Source organism: Sapajus apella, unplaced genomic scaffold (genome assembly GCF_009761245.1).
Source record: "Sapajus apella isolate SASKATOON/1434 unplaced genomic scaffold, GSC_monkey_1.0 scaffold69, whole genome shotgun sequence".
NCBI lineage: Eukaryota > Metazoa > Chordata > Mammalia > Primates > Cebidae > Sapajus > Sapajus apella.
In genome coordinates this window covers 2,625,940-2,645,208 of record NW_022437009.1, presented here as the reverse complement: position 1 = coordinate 2,645,208, position 19,269 = coordinate 2,625,940, and the positions used below count along the sequence as shown (strand labels likewise).

General features: G+C 35.3%; 1 protein-coding gene across 2 annotated transcripts in view; it reads left to right on the top strand.

Annotated features, from left to right (window-relative positions):
* MAN1A2 (mannosidase alpha class 1A member 2) overlaps positions 1–15,535 on the top strand; it is a 160,980-nt gene extending 145,445 nt beyond the window's left edge. For both annotated transcript variants that reach the window (XM_032249606.1, XM_032249607.1), the window contains one exon: positions 9,607–15,535. In XM_032249606.1, the coding sequence (XP_032105497.1) occupies positions 9,607–9,739 (133 nt within the window). In that variant the 3' untranslated portion in view covers positions 9,740–15,535. The remainder of the gene's footprint in view (positions 1–9,606) is intronic.
* The last annotated feature ends 3,734 nt before the right edge of the window (positions 15,536–19,269 follow it).

Genomic DNA, 19,269 nt, shown 5'->3' with positions numbered 1-19,269 from the left:
TTCTATTGTTGAGTATTATTTTCTTGTTTGGCTATATCGCATTTTATTTTTCCATTCACTTTTTGATGGTCTGTTAATCATATGTTTTTGAAAAAAATCAGAAAAAAGAATTGGTAGTAATAATTTTCCTCTCAAAACTCAAGTAAGTATTGTTGCCTGCAGTTTATTGCCCTAAGTTTATCTTGGTTTTCAAAAAATTCCATTGTCTTCTAGTTCTTCCTTTGCAAACAATTTTACTAAGCAAATTATTAATGATATTTAGTTTGATTTGCTAAGTTAGCCACTTTTTCTAAGGGAACATATTGTAGTATTATAAAGAAAGCTAGTAATAAATGGAGTAATAGATTTGTGATACCAACTTGTAGTGTCTAGGAGGTAAGTATATGTGCACTTCACTGTAAAATTCTTTCAGCATTTCTGTTTGAAAGTTTTGCGGACCAGGCGCGTTGGTTCACGCCTGTAATCCCAGCTACTTGGGAGGCTGAGGCAGGAGAATTGCTTGAACCCAGGAGGCAGAGGTTGCAATGAATTGAGATCATGCCTCTGCACTCCAGCCTGGGCAACAGAACAAGACTCTTGTCTCAAAAAAAAATAGAAAAGAAAAGAAAGTTTTATAAAATATTGGGGCAAAAAGGAGGGAAAAACTAGTAAATTATCCAGAATAGGTTTTGTTACTGATGTTATTATCATATCCTCTCCTAGCTTTAATTCTCTTTTTTACTGCTACTGTTATCTTCATTTGCTTATGAAGTTATTTTCAGTATAAGTAAATGAATGCACAGTTAGCTAGCTATCAGACTATTAAAGCAAATTCCCTGAGCAAGATTTTGAAATAAGCTCATAGACAACTCTGATAGTGGCTTTGTCCACAAAGCATCAAAAGTGTATGTTTTTTTAAGTTTCTAAGCAAAGTGTCTAAGTAATATATTTTAGAGAGGGAGGGAATCGGTGGTATTGTGGGTGAGGATTCTCAGATAAGGGGGGGGCGGCGAAGAGAAGACTGAAAAACAAAGCCACTGTTTCCTTTCATTTATCTTTTATCTTGCCTGTAACTGGATCCTGAAGTTAGCCTCCTACCATGAGAGGACTGTTTTTCCAGCTGGATGAAAAGAGTAGCATCAAGTCCCCTATTCTGCTGTTTTCTGCTCACTTACTCCTGGAGACAAGCTAAGTCAAAACGATATGTACTTATTAAGTACCAGCTTTCTCAGAGTTGTGCTATTTGAGAATTAAAGTATATGAAACATATATTCTACCCATAAAAAGCTTGGAGTCTAGTTTAGAAGTCTCTTACTTTTAGGCATAGACAAATCTAATGAAAGTACAAAGTATATATGCAGTTGGTCTTCCATATCCATGGGTTCATGAATTCAACCAACCATGGATTGAAAATACAGTTTTTTTTTAGAAAAATTGCATCTGTATTGAGCATGTGTAGACCTTTTTCTTGTCATTATTCCCTAAGCAATATAACAACTATTTACATGGATTTAAAGTGTATGGGAAGATATGCATTGGTAATATGAATATAATATGCCATTTTATATCAGGATTTGAGCATCCAAGGATTTTTGTATCTGAGAGGTTCTGGAACCAATTCCCCACAGATACTGAGGGACAACTGTATTAGTTTCTAAATAGAAAATAAAGGTTTTAGAAGTTCAGAAAAGGGAATTTTGGTTCAGGCTGGAGTAGTCATGAAGAAAGACTAAAATGATGCTGAATTAGTAAGATGTTAATGGGTGAAGTAAAACAGAAAGTAGCTCTCTGAAAAGGAGGATTCAGCCTGAAAAAAATACCTTTGAAAAAAACACAAAAGAAACTAGACGAACTAAAGTACATTCACTAGGAGAAGTAGTAGGAAATAGAATTCTAGAATCACAAGCAGGGCAGCAACATGGATGACCCTTGAGGACATTATGCTAAGTGAAATAAGCCAGCCATAAAAAGACAAACATGGGGTAACTTTACTTCTGTGAGGTCTCTAAAGTAGTCGCATTTATAGAAACAAAGTAGAATGGTGGTTACCAGGGACTTGGGGACGGAATTGAAATTAGTTTTAGTTTTGCAAAGAACAGTGTGAATATACTTAACACTACTGAACTATACACTGAAAAATGGTTAAGATGGTAAATTTTATGTTATATGTTTGTTACCACAATAAAAAAAATAAAGTAATGGCATGCTAAAAAGGGAATTATAAGATAAAATGCAAAGCACTCATACTTCAAGTCCAACTTCCTCTCCTCTAACCCCTTCATCCAACTTTTCCCTTCTTTAAAATTATCTTTCTCCTATCCCACTGTTTCCCTCCATTATTCCTAAAATATTAATATTGACTTCAAAATCACATTTGAACTAGTACCTTGATATATAATTTATTTGGATTCTTGCAGTAATTTAAAATAACAAATTATATTCCAGGTAAACAAATATGGCTAAGATGAAACTAGAGCCCCAAAGGAAGAAAAGTAACTTGTTATTTTAAATTACTACTGCAGATGCAGTTGGATTGAAGAAAGTATTGATGTATTTAACGTCTATTTTCACAAAATTCTAGGAAGTCATAGTATGAAGACATTAGAAAGGAACTAATCATCATGAAGAATCAGAAAGGATTTCTAAGAACAAGTTCTTGCTGGACCATCTAATGTTCTTTTTGGATTGGATTAATAATAGACACGAGGGTAGGGGATTCCATGAACATAATTACATGACATGCAGCAAATTGTTTGACACAGTTCTCAAAATGGATGAGTGGAACTTCTGCTTAATCTAAAGATGGAACCAGATTTACCATTCTGCCTTTAACAAATGGCAAAATATATATAAAACAATGATCTTTGAAATACCAGACAGGAGGCAGTGAAGGACAGTCATCTCTGAGAGATAGGAAACAAATGAAGTGAGCCCTGTGATTGCCCAGCTGACTGTCTTGTTAGAGTTTCCAGGACATAGTACAGGGAGGGGATCTGAGACAAAGCGCAGTGCACTCCCTGAGGGGATGAAGCTGTGAGTGTGGGGAAACTAAAATAGCTAGAATTCATAGGACAGTACCAGAGAGGAGAGAGGTGCAGAGAGAAATAACCAGGGGAGCCCACTAGAGTATTCAGCAGAGTCCTGATCATCACATGCATGTGAAGAACCTACCTGAGGTAAGGGAAAGAATCGTCGTAAAGGATTAAAGGCAGCAGTTTCTGGTACTCACATAGGGTCAGAAACAGTGCCTGTTACCAGCAACCAGACTGGAAAAATTCATAATTCAAGCGGCACTGGGTAGAGTGAGCACTCAGGAAGGTCCTGCCTCAATAGTGGGGAATAACCTGCTGCTTTGGACCTACATAGCAAATAATGAAAGCAAGATCTAAAAGGATCAAACTGTTTCTAACTACATCCCTGAACAAAACTCAAGATTTATATAAAGGAATATAAAAATAACTACCACCCAACAAGGTAAAATCCACAGTGTCTAGCTTCTAGTCAAAGATTACCATGTATGCAAAGAGACAGTACAATGTGATCAGTAATTATGGAAATAATTGAAACCAACTTAGAACTGATAAAGATATTAGAATTAGTAGACAATGACAATTAAAATATTTATAACTATGTTCCCTCTATTCGAAAAGTTAAGTAGAGACCTAGAAGTTATAAAAACCAAATCAAATTTCTCTAAACAAAAACTGTAATGTTTGAGTTGAAAAATATACTAGATGAAATTATTAGCATGTTAGACATTGTAGAAGCGAAAATTAGTGAACTTTAAGACTTAGCAATGAAACTGTCCAAAATGAAACATGAGCAAAAAATAAGAACCTTTATGAAACTAGAAAGAGATCAGTGAGCTGTGTGAAAACTTACAGTGGCTTAAAATACATGAAATAGGGCCGGGCGCGGTGGCTCACGCCTGTGATCCCAGCACTTTGGGAGGCCGAGGCGGGTGGATCACGAGGTCAAGAGATCGAGACCATCCTGGTCAACAAGGTGAAACCCCGTCTCTACTAAAACTACAAAAAATTAGCTGGGCATGGTGGCGCGTGCCTGTAATCCCAGCTACTCAGGAGGCTGAGGCAGGAGAATTGCCTGAACCCAGGAGGTGGATGTTGCAGTGAGCCGAGATCGCGCCATTGTACTCCAGCCTGGGTAACAAGAGCAAAACTCAGTCTCAAAAAAAAAAAAAAAAATACATGGAATAAGAATCTCCAAAGAAGAAGATACAAGAAGGTAGACACCCTCCAAAAAAAGAAAAACTTTTTTTTTTTGAAGAAATAATGACAAAAAACTTTACAAAGTTGATGTAAACTATATACCCACAGATCCAAGAAGCCAAACTCACTCTAAGCACAAGAAACATGAATAAAGACAACTTCACCAAGACACATTATAATCAAATTGCTCAAAACCGGTGTAAAGAAAAAAATCTTAAAAGCAACCAGAGCAGAAAGAAAAATTAGGTAAAAAGGAGCAAATATAAAAATGGCAGCAAGAATCAAGCATGAAATTTTAAACCTTCTGATGTAGGAAATTGAAAGACTTAAAGTAATTTTACAGAGGATGTTTATATCATGACAGTTCATGAATGTCATAATAATAAAAATATTTGCCACTGAAGACTGACTCCAAATTCTGAAAAGCAAGAGTTTACTATTAAACAGTGACAAAAACCTATTATAAAGAAGCTCATCTGATTACCCAGTGAAAATGCTTAATTTTTAAAAACCCAAAAAATGACAACATGAACTATCTAAGAATAAAAGAAAACTTCTTATTTAGCAGCACATATACTTTGGAAGTGAAAACTGGAGAAAAGATAACTGTTTTTACTTTTCACGTTGTTCTTGGAAAATCACTATTCAAATCCCTTTTATAAATATATATTCACTAATAAAAACATGATAACAGAAAGGGATATATATGTTTTTAAATGGTATATGTTTTCTTTTATGATGAAACATTATAGATAGCCCAGATCCTTTATGGGGTGAAACTGTTCCATAAAAATATTAGCAAAAGAAAGTAAAATTGATAAAAAATAAAGTAGTAAAGAAAAAAAAATTTTTTTAAAGAATGACAGTTGGTTTAAACAAACTTTAAAGCAACAGCAGTTAAAAGAGACAAAGAAGGATATTATACAATGATAAAAGGTCTTGTCCAACAGGAAAATATCACAATCCTAAACATATATGTACCTAACGCGAGAGCTTCCAAATTTATAAAACAATTACTAATAGACCTAAGAAATTAGCAACACAATAATAATGGGGAACTTCAGTATTCCACTGACAGCCCTAGACAGGTCATCAAGACAGAAAGTCAACAAAGAAATAATAGACTTATATGTTGGCACAAATTTACTTAACAGATATATATGGAACATTTCATCCAGCAACTGCAGAATACACATTTTATTCAACAGCTCATGGAACTTTGTCCAAGATAGACTATATGATAGGCCATAAAATGAGCCTTAATAAATTTAAGAAACTTGAAATTATATCGAGTACTGTCTCAGTTCACAGGGGAATAAAACTGGAAGTCAACTCCAAAAGGAACCTTCAAAACCATGTAAATACATGGAAATTAAATAACCTGCTCCTTAATAAACATTGAGTCAAAAACAAAATCAAGCTGGAAATTAAAAAATTATTTGAACTGAACGACAATAATTACACAACCTATCAAAACCTTGGGGATACAGCAAAGGCTGTGCTAAGAAGAAACGTCATAGCCCAAGAGCACTAACTGACATTCTAAGGTTACACCTCAAGAAACTAGAGAAACAAGAACAAACCAAACCCAGCAGAACAAAGGAAATAACCAAGATCAGAGCAGAACTAAATGAAATGGAAACAAAACAAAAAATACAAAAGATAAATGAAACAAAAAGATGGTTCTTTGAAAAGATAAATAAAATTGATAGACCATTAGCAAGATTAACCAAATTAACCAAATAACCTCATTAACAAACAATACAGGAGATACTGCAACTGACACCACTGCAATACAAAAGATCATTCAAGGCTACTATGCACACCTTTACACACGTAAACTAAAAAACCTGGAAGAGATGGATAAAGTCATGGAAAAATACAACCCTTCTAGCTTAAATCAGGAAGAATTAGATACCCTGAACAGACCAATAGAAAAGCAGCGAGATTGAAATGGTAATTAAAACATTACCAACTTTAAAAAGTCCGGAACCAGACAGAGTCACAGCAGAATTCTACCAGACAATATTCCACAGGATAGAGAAAGAAAGAAAACCCTCCCTAATTTAATCTGTAAAGCCAGCATCACCCTTATTACAAAACCAGGAAAGGACAAAACCAAAAAAGAAAACTACAGACTGATATCCTTGATGAACATAGATGCCAAAATCCTTAACAAAAGACTAGCTAACCAAATCCAACAACATATCAGAAAGGTAGTCCACCATGATGAAGCGGGCGTCATTCCAGGGATGTAGGGATGGTTTAGCATATACAAGTCAATAAATGTGATACCCCACATAAACAGAATTATAAATCACATGATCATCTCAGGGATGCAGAAAAAGCATTTGACAAAATACAGCATCCCTTTATGATTAAAACTCTCAGCAAAATTGGCCTACAAGTAACATATATCAATGTAATAAAAGCCATCAGTGACAGACCCACAGCCAACATAATACTGAATGGGAAAAAGTTGAAAGCATTTCCTCTGAGAATGGGAACAAGACAAGGATGCCCACTCTCACCACTCCTCTTCAACATAATACTGGAATTACTAGCCAGAGTAATCAGACAAAAGAAAGAAAGGGCTTCCAAATCGATAAAGAAGAAGTCAAACTGTTACTGTTTGCAGATGATATGATTGTTTACCTTGAAAACCCTTTCTCTTTCCTTCAGAGAAAGCTCCTAGAACTGATAAAAGAATTCAGCAAAGTTTCTGGATACAAAATTAATGTACACAAATCAGTAGCTCTTTTATACAACAACAGCAACCAAGTGGAGAATCAAATCAAGAACTCAACCCCTTTTACAAAAGCTGCAAAAATAAAATACTTAGGAATATACCTAACCAAGGAGATGAAAGACCTTTACAAGGAAAACTACAAAACTGCTGAAAGAAATCATAGATGACACTCATGGTTGGGTAGAATCAATATTGTAAAAATGACCATACAGACAAAAGCAATCTACAAATTCAATGCAATTCCCATCAAAATACCACCATCATCCTTCACAGAACTAGAAAAAACATCCTAAAATTCATATGGAACCAAAAAAGAGCCCACATAGCCAAAGCAAGACTAAGCAAAAAGAATAAATCTGGAAGCATCTCACTACCTGATTTCAAACTATACCTGAGGCCATAGTCACCAAAACAGCATGGTACTGGTATAAAAATAGGCACATAGAACAGTGAACAGAAATAAAGCCAAATAGTTACAGCCAACTGATCTTCAACAAAGCAAAGATAAACATGAAGTGGGGAAAGGACACTCTTTTCAACAAATGGTGCTGTGATAGTTGGCTAGCCACATGTAGGAGAATGAAACTGGATCCTCATCTCTCACCTTACAGAAAAATCAACTCAAGGTGAGTTAAGGACTTTCAGACCTGAAACTATAAAAATTCTAGAAGATAACATTGGAAAAACTTTTCTAGACATTGGCTTAACCAAGGATTTCATGACCAAGAACCCAAAGCAAATGCAACAAAAACAAAGGTAAATAGCTGGGAACTAAAGAGCTTTTGCACAGCAAAAGGAATAGTCGGCAGAGTAAACAGACAACCCACAGAGTGAGAGACAATCTTCACATTCAATGCATCAGACAAAGGACTAATATCCAGAATCTACAATGAACTCAGTAAGAAAAAAAATTACATCAAAAAGTGGGCTAAGGACGTGAATAGACAGTTCTCAAAGGAAGACGGACACATGGCCCACAAATATGAAAAAATGCTCCGCATCACTAGTGATCAGGGAAATGCAAATCGAAACCACACTGCACTACCACCTTACACCTGCAAGAATGGCCAAAATTAAAAAATCAAAAAACACTGCTGGCGGGAATGTAAATTAGTACAACCACTATGGAAAACAGTGTGGAGATTCCTTAAAGAACTAAGAGTAGAACTACGATTTGATCCAGCAATCCCACTAGTGGGTGTCTACCCAGAGGAAAAGAAGTCATTATACAAAAAAGATACTTGCACACACATGTTTATAGCAGCACAATTCACTATTGCAAAATTGTGGAACCAACCCAAATGCCTATTAATCAATGAGTGGATAAAGAAACTGTGGTATATTTATATGATGGAATACTACTCAGCTATAAAAAGGAATGAATTAACGGCATTTGCAGTGACCTGGATAATATTGGAGACTGTTTTTCTAGGTGAAGTAACTCAGGAATGGAAAACCAAACATTGTATGTTGTCACTGGTATGTGGGAGCTAAGCTGTGAGGACACAAAGGTGTAAGAATGATACAGTGGACTTCAGGGGAAGAGTGGGAGGGTGGCAAGGGAAAAAGACTACAAATATGATGCAGTATATACTGCTTGGGTTATGGGTGCACCAGAATCTCTCAAATCACCACTAAAGAACTTACTCATGTAACCAAATACCACCTGTACCCCAGTAACTTATGGAAGAAATAAATGAATGACAGCAGAGTCTTCATCAGAACCAATATTCCTCCTGAATGTAAATAGAACTAAACAAGATTTTGGCAAATCAAGTTGAACAACATATTAAATAGATGATACGTTATGACTAAGTGGGCTTATCCCAGGTGTGGAGGGTTGATTTAATGTTTGAAAATCAATCAGTTAACTAAAAAAAGATCACCTCAGTAGACATAGAAAAGTTTTATGGCAAAATCCAACATCCATTTCTGATTAACAGCAAAGTAGGAATAGAAGGAAATTTCTTAACCTGATAAGGGCATATATGAAAAACGTACAGCTAACATCATATTGAATGTGGGCTGGGCATGGCGGTGGCTCACACCTTAATCCCAGCACTTTGGGAGGCCAAGGTGGGCAGATCATGAGGTCAGGAGTTTGAGACCAGCCTGACCAACGTGGTGAAACCCTGTCTTTACTAAAAATACAAAAATTAGCCACATGTGGTGGCATGTGCCTGTAATCACAGCTAGGGAGACTGAGGCAGGAGGATTGCTTGAACCTGGGAGGCAGAGGTTGCAGTGAGCTAAGATCACACCACTTCACTCCAGACTGGGCGAGAGAGCAAGACTCTGTCTAAAAAAACAAAAAGGAAAACTGAATGTGTTACTGTAAGATCAGGAATAAGACAAAGACGTCTGCTCTCTTCGCTATGCCTGGCCGGAATGTTTTTTTTTTAACTATTTTATTTCAGCAGGTCTAGTTGTTCATCTTACTGGATTTCTTACACACTATTCTGAAACCTGTTGTCTTTGTGTTTAGATTATTTGGGGGACTGAGGTTTATTTCTGTGATATCCTTCATCTGTGATATCCCCAGCTGCTCAAAATAGGTTATTGGTTTTTTTCTGCCATTATAACTGAGCTCACTTCATCTTCTTGTTGAATTCTAATTGAAGCTCATTTTTCTCCCCTTTTTATTTTCAGATATTTGTATCTGCTGTTCTCCGGTGATGATCTTTTACCTTTAGACCACTGGGTGTTTAATACAGAGGCTCACCCTCTGCCTGTGTTACATTTAGCCAACACCACACTTTCAGGTAATCCTGCTGTTCGATGAAAGCAGTTCCAGAAGGACCATTCTCACCTGTGTTTTGTTTACATGGACCACTACAGAAATTCGTTTGCAGAGGCGGCTTTTGAAAACCTGGACCTCTCTGTCAACATGACAGGGTGAAACTATTCTCCCTAAGACTTTTCAACTTGTAGATGTATCAGCTTTGAAATTATTCCATTTTATACCTGACCAAAAACATGTTCTGGTATGTGTAGGACAGAGACCTGGATGTGCTTCGATTGGTAATGAGGTGGTCTCATGAGAATTGATGCCTGGTACTATGGTATTGGTTCTTTAGAGTCCTGAAGTCTGGAGGCTAGACTTCCTGAAAGCAAGCCAAGAATAAAGAGCACCTTGCAGGATTTAAAGATGGCCTTTGGAACCAATTATACATTTGTTTCCTCCCACAGTGGAGCAGCGTTCAAATCAAATATTTACACATTGCTTATCCCTTTTTCTCCATTTTAATAATGGAATGAACTAAAAGAAACAAGAACGAAAGAGTAGTTTAACTGCATCAGTAACAAGAAGACTCAAAAAAGAAACAGGAGTACCCATCCCTATCTGAATTTTCAAGTTCCCCATTGGATGACCAGACTGGCAACCATTTCAAATCCTAATCTATTTCATTGAAATTTCTTGATTACATTTAATTTTCTCTGGGGGCATGATCTCACAAAGAATACTCTTCAAGTCTTTTTCTCCATATGGAATCATTGAAACTGATATTTATCATAATCACCACTTACGAGCCTGAGTTTGGGATTTTGTGCATGTAGTTCAGTCTAATGTTGGTAGCATGACAGAAAGTGGGGAAAATGCCGCAGTTTGTTGCCTTGAAACCTAAGAGAAATCCTTTGTTTTGTTGGTACATTATTTTTTCCAGACGATCACATCTACCACGTAAATTTTACCTACTTTAATCTCATAATAAAGTTAGGAGAGTCACTCAACTTACTACTTTATTTATGTGGCTTGGCAAAAAAAATCTCTATACCATTAGGCAGCTCTAAATTTGCCTTGATAAGCTAAATTACTTTTATAACTTACTAAAACAAAACAAACACAGTGAAACTTTCTTATTCTATCTGGAATGGGGGGGTCTTTTATTTATAATCTCATCAGATGAGTGAGTTGTTCACAGATATTGTATTTTTTTTAATTTTCTCCAAGAATATTTATGGAAATAAAGAATCAGAATAGTTTCAAAATTTTCAGTGATAAAAGAGTGGTGTAATTAATCATATTACACTAAAATTGGGATACATCTAATGGACTTTATCTTACTATCAGTAGGTTTTGCATTGCCATTTCTTTTTAAATAAACTACTAGTTCTTTATATTTTGGCAAAAAGAACTTTAATTTTATCAGAAACCATAAGATAAATATCTAGTGCTTATAAATTTTCTGTCCTTAAATTTATGTGACATTGCAAGATACATTTTTGCTCTTTTCGTTTAATATAGACATCTTCCATTGACATTAATAAAAGATAGAAACAGTATAATTAGTATAATATTTACTCTGAATTTGAAGATTTCATGAAACCAAGTTTGTACAAGAAGCCCACCTTGGAATTCTGAAGGCTTATTTTCTTGTTTGATAGCATTTGTTTTTAAATTAGCTTTTAGATATAAGTTGGGAAAGGATTTAATTAATAATTATTTTCTAAGGTAGATCATCTTATACCACAAATCATTAATTTTGACAGTTCTGCTGATGATCCATAAATGATAACCACTGCAAAATTTTTCAGTATACATAGAAAATAAGGATGCAGGGCCAGTTCCAATAGTCCTTAAGAGAGTTAAATATTATAGCACATGTTTTGACATTGTAATATCTTTTACTACTTGAACATTTAAATTTCTACATGAGAAGATATACATATTACTGTAACTGTAGAAGGGAAAAGGCAAAGTATTTGGTTCTAAAAAAAACAGTTAGCCTTCCTCATAAAAGTAGCACAAGCCCACTTATTAATCACTAAGAAAAACCAAAAAACTTGAATTGGCAAAGACCCAGAGCAGCAGTGCAGATGGCAATAAACTCTGAATTTTCTTTCACCTTGTTTAGAAGAATGCAGAGTTAAGGGACCTTCTTGGTTCCCCAGGAACTTCTCAAGGGATAAGGAGACAGAACCCCTACTCCCAAGTGCCCTATTTGTATTACTTAGATGACTAGAACTTAAGAGAAGGCAAGGAAGTATACAAGCAGAGTCAGTTCTGGTACAAGCAAAGAATTTGACAGGGACAATGGAAGGGTCTTCTTCACCACTCCCTACCTTCTGTGTGATGGAAAGACCAGAGCTTATAAAAGTACTTCGATTTTTTTCTTCTCCTGAATACCAAAGGCAGTTAAAGTCAGCTACAAATGACTTGGCAGTGTCATGTTTTATTTTTGTAATAGATTTTTAAATTATTTCCTTCAAGATCAATTCTCATCCCATGTAATGCTTAGCTTCCAAGAGTATTCTTTACTTCTGTCTTTTACAGCTCTTTGCATTTTGTAGACCTTAATACTCAGGTTAAATATTCATTGCATTTGTAAGACCTTCTGCAAAGAACCCAGATATGGTCCTTTCCAGGTGCCTCTTCAAAGAGCTGACACCTTACCTGTGCCTTTGGCACAAATGTGCAGAATAGGTAGGTCAGTTGGTGCATAATAGAAAAAAAAATGGGAATTTTGAACACTCTTCTGTCTTCTACATTTATTTCTCTTCATTTTAGATTCACACTTTTTATGTTAAACCAGATTTTTTTTATTCAAGCAGTATTAAGTTGTTAAAACCAAGACAGTGGGGCCCTAACCAAAAAGAAGTCTCAACTCACAAAAATATGTGGTTTTTACTTTCTTGTGGGTTGCACATTTTATATCTCTCTAACACCAACGTATTCCTGACTTTAAGCAGATGTTTGTATGTAAAAGTAAAACCTGGGTATCGAAGGAATGCATTCTTTTCATGGAATATTGACCCTGATCCTCTATGATGTCATCTAGGGCAACTCAGGGCTATACTTGCTAGATTTTAACCAAGCAGTTTGAAATCTTACCCTCTCATCCTCTCCACTCCCCATTGCCAAAGTCTTTGTCAGAACTCCAAATTTGTTGATAAAAGATTGTGTTTGCCATTCTCATTACAATGCAGTTTCTCCTTAAGCCTGGAGCTTTTTGAATAAGTGCTTTTTGAATGAGTAAATAAGAGGATGAGTGAACAAACATTAATGAAGTATCTAATATGTGCCAAGCATTGTGCCTGGCACTTCCAATCATTATAATGTTTTATGTGATTCCACAGCATTTTCTGTATGAGAGTAGTTTGCAACATTTTAAATGTTTCCAATATGAATTGTGTTACAAAATTCTTAATTTTATATTTCATATAAATTAAAGAGGAAAAAGAAAAGGTTTATAATATATTTTAAAACAATGTGTTACTATATACTAACAACTATAATTGTAGTTAATAAGCAAAATCTCTTGAACATGTCAAAGAAATATTTGATTTATGATGCAACTTTGACTAAAATATTTACTTTAGAAATAAAAACATTCTTATTTTGCTATATCATTTTAATTGCATAATTAAAAAGCAGTGTTTTATAGAAATGCTGGTTATTTTATATTCAAAAAGATGTTGCCACATAATTCATGGGTAAACCTTACAGTTGTAAATTGTCTTTGCTCTGATATGCGCCCTATTAATAGTCCCATGCTGTTAAATATAAAGAAAAATACACTAAAATATTTCAAAGTTCCAAACAAGAGTTCCTAGTAATAGTATTTTGAGTTATTTTTCTTTAGAATTCCTTATACGCAAATTGGCTAGCTCCTGTCTTTTCCACTCTTTACATATATATATGATCTATGTATGTATATAAATACAATTATACACAGGTAAAATTTTAATACTTTTTGTTAATAAACACAGCTGAAAACTGGTTTTGGCCGCACAAATTATAAGCAGAATATTTGAGTAACTGTATATGATATGGAGCTATCTTAATCCATTTATTCTGGGTCAATAACACTGATAAAGATGATTTTCTGTTACTTTGGCTCATTCAGATCATGATGGTGATGCTCTTTTTGATCCGTAACTGATCAGCAAGCTTCCAGATAATATTTTAGGCTATGGGAGTTAAACAGTCTCTCTTATTACTCATTTCTGCTGTTGAAGTGTTGAAAACAGGTATAGCTACTATGTAAAGAATGGGTGTAGCTGTGTTCCAGGAAAACTTTATTTACAAAAGCAGATGGAGGGCTGGATTTGGCCCATGGGTCACAGTTGGTGACCCCAGTCCCAAGTTTAGTTTGTGTTAGACCCTCTAACCTTTGATCTATGTGTTTTCTCCCTGTTTTGACTTGCACAATTCGTTTTTAAATCAAAAAGATGTGTGTATGTATGATTGTGTATATTTGTATAACCTAAAACTATATATTTTGTTGTCTTGAAAGTAGATACACTCCTCCTGGAGTCTGTTGAGGTTTCAGGATGATTGACTATAATAAGAGAGGCAGAATGGGGTTAGGGAAGGTGGGTCTGCTATCAGCCATTATCTTCTCCTTGTTATTTAATGCCGTAATTTCAGATCTCTGTGTAAAAGGAAGGTCTGTGTATTGTCAAAATACTTATTCTCCAAGTTCTGCTCCTTGACCCTTGGACTGGGATTCTGGATTGCTGGAGCTGCAGAAATTCATCCACTTGGGTACTCTTAGAGCTCTACAACAAGAATGTGATAAAATGTCTGATCTTTGTGCTGCAGAAAGCAAACTTTTGAAGAATTCTAAGCAATAGAAAATGGGTTATGTGACTCATCTATTTGGCAGCCACTATCCCTTTTTTAGACTGCAGAACGGTACTGCCCCTGTTACCTCTAGAATAGCCTGAATCTGATGAGTACAGAGAAAAGATGTATCCAAAAGGAGAATCCCTTTCTCTTGCATAACTCTCCTCAATTACTTTACAAGTCAGTAGCATTATTTCAGAAGTTGATATGCATCATTTTTCAACTAAAGCATACCTCATCCTTAAACTTCCACTATTTAACAGCTAATCCATTTCAAACTTGGTTTGAGCCCAGTAATTGCAGAACTCATAAAATTGCTCATGAAATTACACACCACGTTACTAGCATATACATTGCAGTGCACCAGTCATACTAATAGATAATAGAGTTTTCTTTAAGAAGTTTATATTTTACTATTTGGGGAAATTTTAGAGGAGGGGAAGCCTGTATTCAGAATGATAGAGGAGCAGAGACTTACTGTCTCTCTTCCACATTGTAAATGAGCTGCCTTTCCAGGTCCAACATGCTGTAAGGTTGCTTCGGCTCAGTGTGAATGTAATTGTGGGAACTCAAACACATACACCCATACCCACACATATTAATATGCAGAGGATTTTAAATAATTGCAAATGTCTTGTGGTTATTTGATTTCTACAGAATTCTACTGCAAGGTGTATACCGGAAAACATAATAAAGATAAGCTTGGTTCTTCACTGGGAAAAAATATTTTTAAAGAAAATTCAGAAATTTTTGCTGACCGAAAGTATCTTCAATTTTAATTACTGGATTTGGAGGTTGAAATGCCATCCTTCAATCTCACTGGTTTCAAATTCATTGATAGATTTTTTTTCCTAAACTAGTAAGCGGGGCAACTAATAGCCTCCTAAATTGGTACCCACTGGCTGCTCCTGAACTGGTTTCCAGTCATGTCCTCTAGTATGTGATTTTTACAAATTAAAGGTAATATTGTATATTGAAGTTCAAATAAAGATGTTCTTTAAGTGAAAAGTCTTTTGTTCAGCCTTCATTTTTACCCACTGATGATAGTTTGGTTTCTTCCTATGTACAGAAGAGCAGCTTTGGCCTTTATGGTAACTGATAGTCTTCAGTGTCTCTTTCAGAGTATTTCCTTTGGATCAGCTGATCTTTACATTCTTGATGTTAGAGAAAGATGAAGAGTTTGGTTAGAGAGTCGTTTTTTATTCCAATTGATTTTGAGAAAACAAATCATAGACCTATGTGACAACCTTACAGTGTTACTGTGATGCTATCTCTAAGACCTAGTCCAGTCCAGCCTCTGAGATCATCAAGCTGAAAGATTGCCTCAGCCACTGGACCTCATTCTGTCACGTTAAAATCTGACCTGACCCTCCTTAAGTGATTCTTGGGCAAATATAGGCCCAAAAGACTTGAGCAATAGGATCAGCTCGACTATAGATAGTGGTTTGGTCTGTCAATACTATAAAGCACAGGATATTTAAAACCCTGTACCCAGGGAACATCAAATAAGTTAGTTGTAAAAACCTTCTGAACTAATAGCCAATTTACATCCTTCATGTGTTAATTCTTCGCTGCACAGTGGATTTCAACTTGATCAAAATTTTAGACTAAAATTACATTGTGAATGTATCAAAATTAATTGCAGACTTATATTTTCTGGAGCAACTAAAACTAAAACAGGACCAGGAAAAAAATTTAAAAATAAGGAGCTCTAAGTGACTATAGTTTGATAAAATCTGGGCTTCTCTTTGCCAGATAGCTGAAATATTCATCTTTATTCCATTGGATTGCAAAGGAACTGTCATCATGCAAATAGCATTCAGAATGGTTCAGATACTAAGCCTGCACCTTTTTCTTGATTGACCTAACAAGTTTCTTTTGTTATTTTTTATTGTGGTAAAATATATCTAAAAGAAAATTTGCTATTTTAACCATATAAGTGTACAATTTGATGTCATTAAATAATTACATCAGCAATGTCGTGCAACTGTTGCCACTACCCATTTCCAGATTTGTCACCATTCCAAACAGAAATTCTGTAACCATTAAAAGCAATGATTCCCCAGTGCTCCCTTTCATCCCCCAACTCCTGGTGTATTAGTCCGTTTTCATGCTGCTAATAAAGACATCCTGACAGGGTAATTTATAAAGAAAAAGAGGTTTAATGGACTCACAGTTTCACATGGCTAGGGAGGCCTCACAATCAGGGTGGAAGGCAAAGGAAAAGCAAAGACATGTCTTACATGGCAGCAGGCGGGAGAGCTTGTGCAGGGGAACTGCCCTTATAAAACCAGCAGCTCTCAGGAGATTTATTCACTATCACAAGAACAGCAGGGGCAAAATCTCACTACCGTTATTCAGTCACCTCCTACCAAATCCCTCCCACAACGCGTGGAGATTATGGGAGCTACAATTCCAGATGAGATTCAGGTGGGGACACAGCAAACCATAGCACCTGGCAATCTTAAATCTACTTTCTAAGACAGATTTCACTACTAAATCTTCTACTAAATCTTCTTGCCTCAAAAAGAGGGATAAAACAGGATTTTTAGCAGAATTAAATGAGAAAAATCCAGGCGCCTAACCCAAATTTAGCTTAAAGCTTTAGGTGTTTTAAAGTATTTTTGTTAGCAGATTGGAGTAATCATTTCTAAAGGAATATAAAAAAAAAAAAACAACATAAAGAAGGGCAATTAAGGCAACGAAGAGCCAAGAAAACCATCTAATTAGACCTTCTCATTTTAGGCACAAAGAAACTGAAACCCAAAAGGGAGGGTAAGATGCAGGCATTAGATGATCTTTAAGATAGTCTTTCAGTGTTACCATTCTATGAAATAAGACGTGTAGTTTTTATTGTGGTTATAAAAAAAGCTTAATATGCAAATACATCGATAATGCAGGTGAACCAAGCAGTTTAAAAACTAGAGTAGAAGTCATTTTTTGTTAGATACACATCAAAAATATATACAAAAAGTTAATAGCAGTTATCATTGTGTGGTAAGGATATAAGATTTTTTTGCAATTTCCCTGTGTGACTTAAAAATTTTTTTTATTGAGGTGTGATTTACATAAAATATTCCCATTCTAAGTGTATTATTAAATGATTTTTAGTAAGTTTATAAAACTGTACAACCATCCCACAATCCGCAAAGATCCCATATATTCGTTTGTAGTCAGTCTCCATTTTCATCCCAGCCACTGGTAACCACTGGTCTGCTTTCTGTCTCTGTAGATCTGCCTTTTAACTGGACATTTCATGTTAATGAAATCAATATGTGATCTTTTGCATCTGGCTTCTTTAACCTAGCATAATGTTTTGCATTTAAGGTTTAGTAACAATGTAGCAACTATCGAGTTATTCCTTTTTACTGCTGAAAAAATTTCATTGTATGGATATACCATATTTAATTTATCCATTCACTAACGGATAGACATTTGGATTGTTTCCAGTTTTTGGTTATTATGAATGATGCTGTTAAGAATATTTGCATACAAGTCTTTGGATGGATATATGTCTTCATCTCTCGAGTACATACCTAGGAGTGGAATTTCTGAGTCATATGGTAAAGCTATGTGTAACTTTTCAAGAAATTACCACAGCGTCTCCCATAGTACTGTTTTTACATTCTCACTAGCAATGTATGATGGCAAGGATACCAGTTTCTCCACATCCCCACTAATACTTGTTATTGTGTTTTTATTATCTACCTTTTTTATTATAACCATTTTAATGGATGTGAAGTTGTATCTCACCATGGTTTTAATTTTCATTGCTTAAATAACTAATGACATTGACCATCTGTGATAGTAGCTGTTCATGTCTTTGGTAAAATGTCTATTCCAATATTTTGCCCATTTTAAAAATTGAATTGTCTTATTGAGTTCTAAGAGTTCTTTGTATATTCTATATTTTCTCTAAGATTGTGGTTTGTCTTTTCCATTTTTTACTGGTGTCTTTGACATGCAAAGATTTTAATTTTAATGAAGTGCAGTTCATCAATGTCTTCTATGGATTGTGCTTTCTTTCATAATCCAAAGTCACTAAGAGTTTAGACCTATTTTTTTAAACTTTTATAGTTTTAGCTCTTACATTTAGGTCTATGATTCATTTTGAGTTAATTCCTCATGAATATGAAGGTTCTAACAATGTTTTGGGCATTAATATCTAATTTTCACAGTATTTATTGAAAAAGACTATTCCTTTCCCATAAATTGCTTTGGTATCTTGATGAAATATCCACTGACATTAATTTCTGGACTTTTAATTTTGTTCCATGGATATATGTATTTTCGTTTTCCAGTAGCACACTATGTTGATAACTGGCTCTAGAGCAGTAGTTCTCAGCCAGAGGGTGATTTTGCCCTTCCTCCCTTCAGGGACATTTCGCAATGTCTGAAAACATTTTTGATTGTCAGGACTGGGGGTAGGGGGCGATTCTGGCATCTAGTGGGGTAGAATTCAGGTACTTTTTTTCCTGCAAGTGGGTCACTCTTTCCTGTTTCTTTGCATAGCTTACAGTTTTTTTGTTGAAAACTGGACATGATTGTAGAAGTCTGGGTTCTGATCTGATCTCCCTGACCCAGGGAGGTGGTTAGTTGTTGCAACTGCTGTTCTGTTTGTTTAGTGATTGGTGCAGACTAATTCTTTGGAGGCTCTTTTCCCCATGTTGCATCATCATTGATGTCTTTGCTTAGTTTTGTATCTTTAAAATCTTGTTTATATATTTTTAAGCCTGGCGTCC